This window comes from Cervus elaphus, chromosome 20, assembly GCF_910594005.1.
Source record: "Cervus elaphus chromosome 20, mCerEla1.1, whole genome shotgun sequence".
In the NCBI taxonomy this organism is placed as follows: domain Eukaryota; kingdom Metazoa; phylum Chordata; class Mammalia; order Artiodactyla; family Cervidae; genus Cervus; species Cervus elaphus.
In genome coordinates this window covers 41658707-41670666 of record NC_057834.1, presented here as the reverse complement: position 1 = coordinate 41670666, position 11960 = coordinate 41658707, and the positions used below count along the sequence as shown (strand labels likewise).

The following is an 11960-nucleotide window of genomic DNA, read 5'->3' as shown; positions in this document are numbered from 1 at the left end:
GGACTATGCCCATAAATTATAAAGTTGGAATATATTCCTGAAGGGTGTTCTTTTAATCCTTGAATGTTTTGTCCTTCAGCTAGACACAGCTATAGGGCAGGTCAATTTGAGAAGTTAGACTGCAAGCCTGAGTAGAGAATGCTTTCTCATCTTGCAGGTTCTGTGGAAAGAGCTCTTCGTTATGCTAGATGCTCAAGGACATGTAGGAAAAAGCATTTCTGAAGAAGGAATGAGCATTCTGTCTGCAATTCAGAACTAAAAAAGGAATTTGTTTATTGAGAGCAAGAGGATGCAAGCAATATAAAAATCAAAAGCTTATCTGGCTTTAATTGACTTTTCTTTCTCTGCTTCTCAAAATGGAGTTGGATTTTATTTGTACATTTTCTATGGGTCCCATCTGCTCAGAAATCCTTATACAGGGGAAGCTGTGGGGCAGATTCCTTAAGTGACCCTTTATAAGAATTCTTATCAGGGTGGGAGTAATTGCTCAATGCTGCCTACTTCTTCCCCTTCTGCTTCATGTGTACTACAAAATAGTCATTGCATGCGATGGTGAGCCCAGCGATTAGCGAAAAGAAGCTCTGGAAGCCCACTTTGCCATCTCGACACTGGTCCAGGTCCTTCATTATTTTGTCCACGGCCAGAGGGTCTTTTTGATTCTGAAAAAAAAGAATAGAAGCAAGAACCGTCAGTCAGTGGTTGCAGTGACGAGCTTCTTTGTTCTGCTGAGTACTCTATGTATAATCTCCTCATTATTTGAATTCTTGCTTTAGATCACAATGATATTTGGAGGTCTTCTAAATGTACTTCTCTGCTTTGAGAAAGCATTTCAGTAAATTCATATTTATTGCAGACTAGGAAAGAGGTTTCCATGGCATTCTTTTGTGTAACTCAGGGACTAGAAACAGTCTATTTCTAGAAAGAGGAGATACAGTGCTAGAGAAGGGAGATCCACGACTCTGAATTCTCAGTCCACTTAAAATCTGACCTGCTTTACTCACAGCCCAACTGTTACCACAATTTTTTTTCCTTTTAATTTTTTTTAATTGGAGGATAACTGCTTTTCACTATTGTGTTGGCCTCTGCCACACAAATTATTTGGAAGGTATGGACCATGGAGTTAAGCGTTAGTTGCTTAGTTGTGTTCAACTCTTCCCAACGCCATGGACTGCAGCCCGCCAGGCTTCTCTGTCCATGGAATACTCCAGGCAAGAATACTGGGGTGGGTGGCCATTCTCTTCTCTAGGGGATCTTCCTGACCCAGGTATTGAACCTGGGTCTCCTGCATTGCAAGCAGACTCTTAACCATCTGAGCCATCAGGGAAGTCTGTTACCACAGTTTTAAAATTTATATTCTCTTAACAAATTTTCATTCCTTATAGCATGGTCAAGTCCTTAAAAAAGAAACTCCTATGAAAGACCTCATGAGATTACTTTGGGAGTAAATTTCAGATCTTTGTCCTGTGGATTTTGAAGCAATGCTAATGATACCCTGGGATGGGTTAGATTTAAAGAGGACAGGCAGTTGGTCCTCTCTTGTTGGCACAGCTGAGGCCAACCTAGTGTGACTTAATATCATATTAGCCAGGTGAATAAGTGACTTCACACACCTTGGTGGACCTTCATGTAACAGCTAAGAACTGAGGCTGGACTTGCTGCAGAGTGTCTCTAAAATCACTTCTGTTTTTAATGAGTTGGCCAATCCATGTCATCCTATACTCTTTGCTGGATGTTTTACACTGGATATGTTTCAAAAGTAGTACATGTGATGGAGACATAAAGCTTCCCACAACTCTCAATGCCTTAGCACAAATGCATGGAACTGGAATGAACAGGTAAGATCCCCTTTGTTTTCCCTTTTCCCTTGCTTTCATGGGTGACTGGTTTAATCACTCCTTTTCATTGTGTTCATGCTTAGAAGTGGGAAAGTGTAGTTTCTCCTGTAGGGTCCATGCCATCAACCAGAAGTAAACATGGCCATTTACAGGTGTTAAAGGGTTCAGGGGGACTTTCCTGGTGGTCCAGTGGTTAAGACTCTATGCTTCCAATGCAGGAGGGTGGGTTTGATCCCTATTTAGGGAAGTAAGTTCCCACATGCTGTGTGGTACAACTGGGGGGGGAAAAAAAAAAAACAACCACATTAAGGGCTCAGGGTAAAGCATTTATGAATCCTGTTGACTGCATACTTGAGTAAGGGAACTGACACACACTGTCTCAAGTGTGCTGGATGTTTATATAAACTGTGCTCAGAAAGCCTTTAACGTAAGCAGCATGCCCTAAGCATACAACTATAACCTGTCTATGCAGCTACCTCCCTCTTTTGGTGGGTTTCAGTTAATTCTGGCCTCAACCCCAGCTTCCTGGCTGTGGTCACAAGCAGTGCAATTTGGATAACATAAGGGATCAGATTTAGAAACAAAACGCTGTCAACGTAGCCACTGTGGGTGTGCCTGGAATAATGACCCCATGCTTAGAATAAATTGTACTGCCATGTTCAGAACTGTGTTGAACACTTTATGTTTATCAAACCACAAAGCCTTTAGGAAGGGTCTTTGTCTCAGGTGATAGTCATCCTGGCTTCTAACTTATGTAACAGCACAATTAAGGAGTGTTTAGAAGTAGACTGAGAGCATCTTTGTGTGATGGGCAGGTTTACAATGAGCACATTTTGTCCTTGAATTTTATGCTTGCCTAGAAGGATCACAGAAAGTGAAAGTGGTCTCGGAGATGATCATGTCCAGCCTCTCATTTTAGAGAGGGCCTGAATTGAGGCACAGAAAGCTGAAGCAACCTTCCCAGTGTTAATTAGGGTCCTGGTCTGGGTTTGTATCACAGAACTGTAAGAAAGCAGAGCAACAGTGTCCTCTAACTCATTCTAGGATGGCACTGTGATAAGTGCAGCTCTAAGATACAAGTTAAATGATTTCTATCTGTTTATTTGACTGATATTGATAACCCTATAAATCATCATGTACTATAATACCTTATGTTTACTGGGTCAGGAGTTAGGGGCTTGACTACTGCTGTTTACTATGCAGATGACAAGAGGCAGGACTCTGCCTTTTACCATCTCCTCCCCAGTGGTTCAGATGGTAAAGAATCTGCCTGCAATGCAGGAGTCACAGGTTCAATCCCTGGGTCAGGAAGATCCTGAAGATCCCTCCAGGGGAAGTTCGTCCCCTGGAGACAGTCATGGCAACCACTCCAGTATTCTTGCCTGGAGAATTCCATGGACAGAGGAGCCTGGTAGGTTACGGTCCATGAGGTCACAAAGGGTTGGACACAGCTGAGTGACTAACACTTTCACTTTCCCTTCACCCTTTAGAGGCTAATGCAATGTTCCACACCACGTACAGTACTGATCCCTTTAAGTGACTCTGGTTGTAGCAGGCAGAGAAGGGTTTGCATTTCAATCTAGTAGCGCAGGCATAAACTCAAACTGTGCTCCTGTGTTCTCATAGCATCATCAATGTGAAAAGCAGATTGTTCTGGAGCGATGCTTGGCTCTCATTCAGCAGACACTTGACACCATTCGTTTAGAGTAGTGTTGGAAAAAAGTTTGAAAGTCTTTATCTAAAGGAATTTAATTTAAGAAGGGACATAAGTGGATGTGACTAGGACGGAGCACCTCCAATGCCAGGTTTATGGACCTGAGGGCAACAAGGCAACCTGGATGATTACTCTGGTGAAAGACCTCTTTCCCCCAATTCTGTCTCAATGGACACAGTGAGTCCAGATGGAATCCTTCAGCACCTCGTATTGTGGTGATTTGTGTGTAGTCTCATTTCATTTCCAAGCTGTTAAGTTCCTTAAGAGCAGGGGCTCTGTCTTCTTTACTGTCTGTTTCCTCCCATAGTATCTTACAGACAGGAGGCACTCAATGACGTTTAATAACTAAATGAATGAAAACACCTTTCTAGTAGTGACTTCCACAGGGAAGGGCTAGAAAGAGGAAGGGAGAGGAAACAGGGCCCATAAGCATGACGACTGATTCTTTCTGAGCCTTTCAACACTTACTTCCAAAAATCCAGGGAACTCCTTTTCCATCAGTACTCTCAGGTCTTCCTTTGTTAAGTAACCTTTATCACCAGCAAATTTGTGAAATGTGAACATCATGGTTTCCATGGCGTGTTCCATTTGAGACGGCATTTTGGTGAAGTCTGTTGAAACCTGTTAAAGGATGTAAAGAAACAATCTACATTAACTTTATAAAAATTTTATTCATTTATTTATTTGGCTGTATTGGGTCTCAGTTGCCGCAGGCAGGCTCTAGAGCACACAGGCGCAGTAGCTGTAGACCCACACGGTGTAGTTGCCCCAAGGCTACGTTAAGTGACAGGAATTACCAGTCTTTTGAAAATGACTGGAAGAGCTCATCCATTCAGTCCTTTTCCAATTCACCCCAGGTCTGGGGCCTTCCTCCTGCTGATGGAAACAGGCGCTTCAGGTATTGGTGCTCTGAATGAGGGATTTTATCTAGTTGCCTGCTAAGCTTGCATAATGAAGAATAAAAACTCTGATCATCTGGAAAAGCAAGATCAGTGCCCCTTTGTGTAACTGACAAAGCACCTACGGAGAGAACAGATGTTTCACCACTTCTCTTGGTGGTGGCGGTGGCGGGCACTGGTAAATGGAACTCTTCCATGTGGATATGGCTGAATACCAATACCCACAGTCAAGCCTGATTAATAAAGGAACTTCAACCCTCCAAGCTTCACTAGGTAACCTTGTTTGGTCTCATTCTAAGGTTTAGAAATCTGCTTAAAAATGAATTTCATCTTCTGAGCACTTTTTTTTGTGTGTGTGTGTGCGCGCCACACACCATGGCTTGTGGGACCTGTGTTCCCCAGCCAGGGATTGAACCCAGGCCACTTCAGTGAAAGTGAGGAACCCTAACCACTGGATCACCAGGGAATTCCTTGTATTCTTTACTAAAGTTCTGAACTTGTTATTGATCGTAACAAAGTCATTTGCATCTTTGGTAGTAACATCAGTTGCCCTACCCAAAAACAAGCTACCCAAAGCCTTGAGAAGGAACACGTAACAGTATATACTAATCATTTTGGGGATCTGATATATTTTTGGCATCACTAGACAGAAGAGCTACTCTCACAGTCTGAGGTGCAGTGGGAAAGGAAGAGCTTTTCATTGTGAATAGCTTAAAGGAAAGGATTTGTCAGGTCATTATATTCAGGTATAATATAATCTGGGGGCATTTGTCTCATCAAGGCCCAATGCCTGGTGCTTAAGAGGAGCCCAGTGAATTTTGCTTAATTGGAAGGCATGCTTCAGCAAAAACAGAGTAGCTTTGGCTTACACCAACTAAAATCACTACTGGATAAGAAATAGATGAAATTGAATTGAGACTAATATACCACTCGGAAAAAAAAAAAAGTCAGGAATTGGTTTAGAGTAGCAGTCCCCAAAGTTTTTGGCACCAGGGACTGGTTTTGTGGAAGACAGTTTTTCCACAGATGGGGAAGGAGGATGGGGGATGATTTCAAGAGCATTACATTTATTGTGCATTTTATTTCTAATCTAATGCCATCACTGATCTGACAGGAGGTACTGGTCCACAGTCCCAGCAGACAGGGACCCATGGTTTAGAGCAGTGGTTGAAGGGGAGGCTGGCATCTTCTCCTGAAGAGTCTCAATAGGAACTGGAGACATGCATTCATTCTGGTTCCTGTTGCTGACATATGCATATTCAACACAGATCCCTAAATGCTATCTTTTACTGAGGAGAAGGTGGAGCTGGTGAACACGAGGATTGAGCAATTACACTTTGAGTTGAAAGTTCTACCCCTTAATCCCCAGAAAAGTACAGGAATCAGCATGCCAAAGAATGTGCTACTCTAGAGAATGCTATAAGCCAGAATCTGGATGATTCATCTGAAAGACTTCTCATGGAGACAGCAACAAATCCAAGGTCCACTGTGCGATGAATTCCAGAAGACTCATATCCTTTCCCCTCTCTCCTGACACGGCCAGTATCTGGCTTCACATGGCAGGGGCTTAGAGGGAGTCACCCTCGCCTGGATTGGCTCTGCAAGTCCAGCAACATAAGAGATAACTAAGAGAACTGAACTGAGTCAGTCACCTTTGGGAGGAGACTGTGGCATCCCACTTCAGTTCTGAAATATCTCAGGAAAGGAGTCGGCCACCACAGAGGTTTAAAATTACCTGTGTCCAAGCTCTACGGCCAGAGCACTTCACAGTCAATGCCCAAAGATCTCAGAAACTGATCTGGCTGTGGGACACCTCGTTCACTTTCTTCACAGGGCAGAACAGAAGGAAAATGCACTGCAAAGCCAGAGAAGTAAGAAGGGGAATGCAGCATGAAAAGGACCCCTAAGGCAGGAAACAGGCTACTTCAGGAACTTCCAAGAAATACAGGTTGTAAGATAAGGAAGTCCTGGCCACCCTTGAATACCTTCTTCAAAAGAGTGAGACCCGTCTTCCTGGAGTGAGCCCTCAGGTCTCAGGACACTCCAAACCCAGCCAGGGATGGTCTGCGCTTACTATGCACTGTGGGAGCTTTTCTGCCCCCACTGGATCCCCCTCTGCTGTTTACTTAGCACGTGGACTGCGGCCACAGCAGCCAGCGCAGACTCCGTTTGTTCCCTAGTGCTTGTACTCAGTAGGCAAGTCACGTCCAACTCTTTGCGACCCTGTAGACTACAGTCTGCCAAGCTCTGTGTCCAAGGGATTCTCCAGGCAAGAATACTGGAGTGGGTTGCCATTTCCTTATCCAGGGGATCTTCCCCACCCAGGGACTGAACCTGCATCTCCTGCATCAGTAAGTAGTTTCTTTACCATTTGAGTCACCTGGGGAGCCCGTTTGTTCAGTAGACCTTCTGCAATGAGAATGCAGAACAGGGGCTACTCGGGAGATCTAAGGTTGTGGAAGCAGAAATAGGTTTGAAAATCAGAGATGACCACCCTCTTCATCAGTAACCAGGGCTCCTGAGGGCACGGGCCGGGGCTAGGAGCAAGTCATTAGGTTTTGAAGGTGAAGCCAGCACACTGATTTTAGAGTAAGATGAAGGAAAAGGGGAAGGTGTGATGAACACTATTCTCTTGGCTAGTGGATGGACCCTCCAGTTCTTCCAGAGTGTGGTGGTTGCCCTACTGAGCCAGCCTGCCAGGCCCTCCCATCTTGGGCGTGGCTTACTCGGGCTGGGCAGATGGATTGGTTCCTAAAGCAGCAGTTCAGGAACTTGATCTTTCCATCACTGCCTCTGCCCCGCAGTGTCCCATTCTCCAGCCACCTGATGAGAGCTCCACCCCCAGGTAGGGGTGGTACTCTAGCTTCTGGCTCGGAAACACTTCTACTGGATGGCCTTGGGCTCAGAGGCAGCGGCATCCTGTTCCCCAGACAACCTACTGCCATTTCATCATTTATCTGCCTCTCCATCCTCGATTTAAGTTCTTATAGGGTAAGGGCCATTATTCTGTTCTGTCTAGAAACCACTAAATATAGTGGTATAGTGTTGCTAACGAGCGAATGAATGAATCAAGCAATTCCCTTGGCTGGAGCTGAGGTGCAGGTGTGATTGCCCAGGTCTGGGCTGAAACCCTGGCCACTGGAGCAGAGTGGGAGGTGAGGGCTGAGAAGGGGCTGGGAAGGGCCTGGAAAGGGGCAGTCAATGAATGAACAGTAGCATACATTCCATAGTGTAGGAGAAAACGGTGTGTCCTGCTAAACAGGTCTGGTCACCCAACACTTTTTCTCTAGTTTTGGCTTACCCCTCTTTATTGCTCTCTCACTGTGAGCTCCACAAGCTCTAACTGCCTCATTGTTGGTCACTCACGTTTTTACTGAAATCATTTTGTTGTGACGTCTGTGTTTCTCCTATACAGGTCTGAAGAGTGGATGCTCACATATGTTTCTTTGTGTAACTGTCTCTTCAGAAAAGAATTCTGGGCTCTACAAATTTAATTACAGTGGTGGTAATTCGATTTTTGCTGTACCTACACTGAACACCTACTTTGCATGACTAGGCTCGTGCAGGCCCCATCTCCACAGCCCCCACCCCCATGGTGCTTGACTTTGGGGAGTTCACCAGCTAAGGTCATACTGTTTAAAAATATGTCCTGAATTCAAGTTAACTGTGCTCTGTGTCTTTCTCCACTAAACTGTGGGCTCCAGGAGCAGAGTCCTAGAAGCTAGCACCCTGCCCTCAGAGTCTGCTCGATGAATCAGTAAGAAGGAAATTGACAATAATAGAAATTTTGATCCTTCTGGAAGTAGCAGGGAAGTAGGAGTCCTCCTTAGAAAAGTGTCTGCTCCTAAGCAATATCAAATGTTTGCTCTGGACCCATGCCCAGATCCAGGCCATAATTTCAAAAAGGAGATTTCTAAAGAGCAAGAAGTCTGATCTCGTCTGTCTTATCCATACCCTAGTTTTCTTACAGCCCACCCAGAAAACAATTGGCAGAATGTTAGTAAAAACAAACATGTTATCTAAAATGTGTTTTAGGTGTCCTTCTTTTTGACGATTTTAAAAATAAAAAAAAAGGGAGTGGGGGATGGGATCGGGAATTGAACCCCAAAGGCATTCTTGAATTTAATCCCTAAAGGGAATTCAGAAAAAGTGAGTTGAGGCAATGGATCTAATCCAGGCTTTCTCTCCCATCTTTCACCAAACACAAAATTTTCCCATTAAGAAAATGAGCAGCAAAAGAAGAGTTCCAGATACAATCCAACAGGAAGAACTCTGAAGCCTTCTCTACCCTAACAGAGTACATCCAATTTTCCTTGAAGAGTTGTCAGGTCTATCAGCCAGAACTGGCAAACAATAGCCATTGTGACAACAGCTATTAAATCCATTGTTGGATTAGGTGGTAGTTATTTAATAAAGGGCTAGGAAGTGCTGAAAATTGTTAAAAATAAATTCATTCTTTTTGCTTTTGATGTGAGATTCCTAAATTGTTGAGTCCCAGAAAAATGAGAAGCTTAAGACTCTAAAAAGATCAGCTTTCCTAGCAGGCTGAGTGCTAATCTACACTTTATATCTCTGAAAGGATTCCATTGTTTCCTTCAACTTTAAAAGACTGGACTGGATCAAGGCCATACCAAGTGGGTAGTGCCCTAAAAAAGCCGCAGGGTTAGAGGTGTCCGTGGAAAGCAAAGAGGCACTCAGTCTCAGCTCCACCCAGCCCAAGGCCTGACCTCACTGGAGAGTAGCTGCTGGAGAGGTTGGCCAGGTGCCAGACATGGGAGGAAAGGGGGCCATCTGATGTTGTACGCGGGAAAAGCCGGGCAAGAGCATCACCTAGAAATCAGGGTGCTTTATGCCCAGTAGACCATCAAGAAAATCTGAAGAACCAAAATAAGAATCTCCAAATGGTGGATTAAGGACCGCAGTGAAGAAAGTAGCTTCTGGCTGTCAAGGGAGGAATACATCACTTGGAAGAGATGATTAAATAGAAACTGGACAGGAATCTGTGGGGGCAGGGCTGATGAAGAAATTTCAGATGAGTTATGAACTCATTCCTGCCCTAATGCCTGGCATCACCTTTTGCAATTTGATGAAACACGCCGGAGGCAAAGATCACTGACAGGGTATTTCTGTGGGCCTGGCCTCACCTGAAGGGCAGGATATAAGTCCACTGCTGCAGGTTGAAACTCATGCTGTAGGGGAAAAAGAATCTGCAGCAACTGCAGACCTCTCAATGGGAAGCGCTACCTCCCAAATAAAGCTGAGGCAGCCTGCCAGTGGGCATCCAGGCCAATAACCCTGCAGCTGAAACGCCATGACCCTACCAATCTAACATGTCCTCAACCACAGTTCAGTCAAGAAACCTCTCCTTCAGATGGCCGGCCTGTCTGGGTGTGACTCATTTCCTCTTGGAAAGTGCCCTCTAAAATGGCACAGTTCCCCTTTTCCTTCAGGGAGTGTTCTGTCTGAACCATCTGCAGAGAGAGTCTGGAACCATCCAGGCCACACCCACATGGTCTCACAACTGAGTCACAGGCTTCCACTAGGAGAAGCCGGGAGCCCTTTGTGCTAACCACGCCCTGCAGAAACCTCAAGGGAGGGATGCGGGTGGGCTTAACGTATTCCAGAGTCTGGCCCAGGCCCCGTGGTGCCTGGCACAGGGCTAGCTGCTCTGCTGGCCCCTCCACCCCCGCCCAACAAGGCAGATTCCCGGTTTCAGTTAGGTGGAGACCGCCCGAGGCTGGAGAGCGCGGTATTCAGGTCTGGGGCGAAGCACCAGACCTCTGCCAGGCTCAAATTGTGTCCAGGTACCAACAGCTCATTGTACTGGGCCAGGTTAATCTGGGGTGTTAGATCCTTCATTAAACTTGCTCTTCCTCTATCTCTGTATAGTTCCACTTGTTTAACTAAAATAGCAAGAAGGGAACCCTTTCACTTCAAAACCCACTTCAGTGGTGGCTACCCCCCACCCCCTCAGCAAAACTGTGTTATAAGGGAAAAAAATAGGATCTTCTTCCCTCCGTTGGTAGAGAGAAACTTCTCGTCTAGCAGAGAAATAACAGGAAGCCCAACCTTGAAGCTTGGAGGAGAGGCACAGAGGGGTGTCCTTTAGGGAAAGAACCCGCCAACCCTCTCCGAGTCTGCACGGACCGTCCAGCTAGAAAGAGGCTACGAACATCTGGACAGAAGTCAGCCTGCAGCCGGAGCCCACAAAGAAACAAGCCGGCCAGGACAGGGGGCCAGAAACAGGGAGTCGGTAACTGGGGAGACTTGTCAAAAAGCAGGAAGGGGTCTAAAGAAAGATACACCAACAAGTAGGAGAGAGCAGACCCCGGGGCACCGACACCGAAGTACTAGTAAAGGCCAAGTGCTCCTTCCTCCGGGGGTCTGGGGGGTCGCGCCGGGGAGGGACAGGGGAGGTGCTCGCCCAGCTGGGGTGTGGCCCAGAGCTGGGGGAGAGGACACCCCCACACGCCCAGCAGACGCCCGACCACCACCATCGTCCCACCCCCACACCTGGGATGCCGGGCGAAGACCGCCTGGCCCGCGGGAGCCGCCGTTGTGGGGATTTCCCCGGGCGCGGGATGTGGGGCCGGGGACCGCCCGGGACCGGCGGGCAGGACTCACCTTGGCAGGAGGCGCAGCGGGGACGCTCGGCTGGGGACGCGCGGCCAGTGAGCACAGCGCCGCGGGCAGGGCGCCTTAGTACGTGGGGGTGGGGGGGCGGGGGGAGGCAGGAGGAGCCTGGGCGGGTGTCAGGGCCTCGGCTCACCCCACCTCTTCCCCTCCCTCCTCTTCCTGCCCGCCTCCCTCTCCCCCCGCCACACTCACACCCCGGGCGCAGCGCACACACCCTTCTCTCGCTATGCGGAGTAGCCTCGCTTCAGGCCTCCACCCGCCCCCAGAGAGAACGAGATTGTAAACTCTTCCTACTCAAATGCTCTCGAATATTTTCGTGCCCTTCCTCTCGGGTTTGCTTTTAGCGAGTAAGTGTGGAAATCAAAGAATCCAGTCGCCCTGCGGGTGGGGCGCGCTGGCCCAGAACCGGATTGTAAGCTCCTCGTCTGTAAACTACAGGTCTAGGAATTATTTTCTAGATGATATTGTAGGGAGGGGCACCTGGAGTCCTTAAGACCGCAAAGGAGTCAGACTTGGTTTCAGATTAGGCACTAAGAGGTAAATTGGGAAGGGGGTGGGGGGTGTTCCAAGGCCTGCGGGGGGCCGCCCCCGCCGCCCGTTCTCGGAGAAGCCGAGTTCACTACCCTCCGCAGTGAAGGGGGTGGTGGTGCTGCTTGGCTTTTATAGCTCCAGGGCATTACAAACCCTTGGTTGAACTGGAAATTGACCCCTCTTAGCGTGCGTGGCAGTTGGTCTAGCGTTCAGTTTCGGCTGTAGTTGACATTATCAAAACCTGTCTAAGAATCTCCTTTTTTCCCTTTTTTTGTCCTGAAATTGGCCTGTTTGGTCCTCAAAGCACTTCAAAAGGAATTTGGAGAAAACCTAAGGGTTTCCTAG

The 11960-nt window shown here is 47.0% G+C and overlaps 1 protein-coding gene across 1 annotated transcript; it reads right to left on the bottom strand.

The window, feature by feature from the left end:
* Positions 1 to 248: 248 nt before the first annotated feature.
* Positions 249 to 11227, bottom strand: S100A10 (S100 calcium binding protein A10). The gene is made up of 3 exons (XM_043879013.1): positions 11073 to 11227; positions 4018 to 4170; positions 249 to 659 (listed from the first exon to the last, which is right to left on the bottom strand). The coding sequence occupies exons 2-3, from the start codon at positions 4147 to 4149 to the stop codon at positions 498 to 500; spliced, it is 294 nt and encodes a 97-aa protein (XP_043734948.1). The 5' UTR covers positions 4150 to 4170; positions 11073 to 11227; the 3' UTR covers positions 249 to 497.
* Between the last annotated feature and the right edge of the window lie 733 nt (positions 11228 to 11960).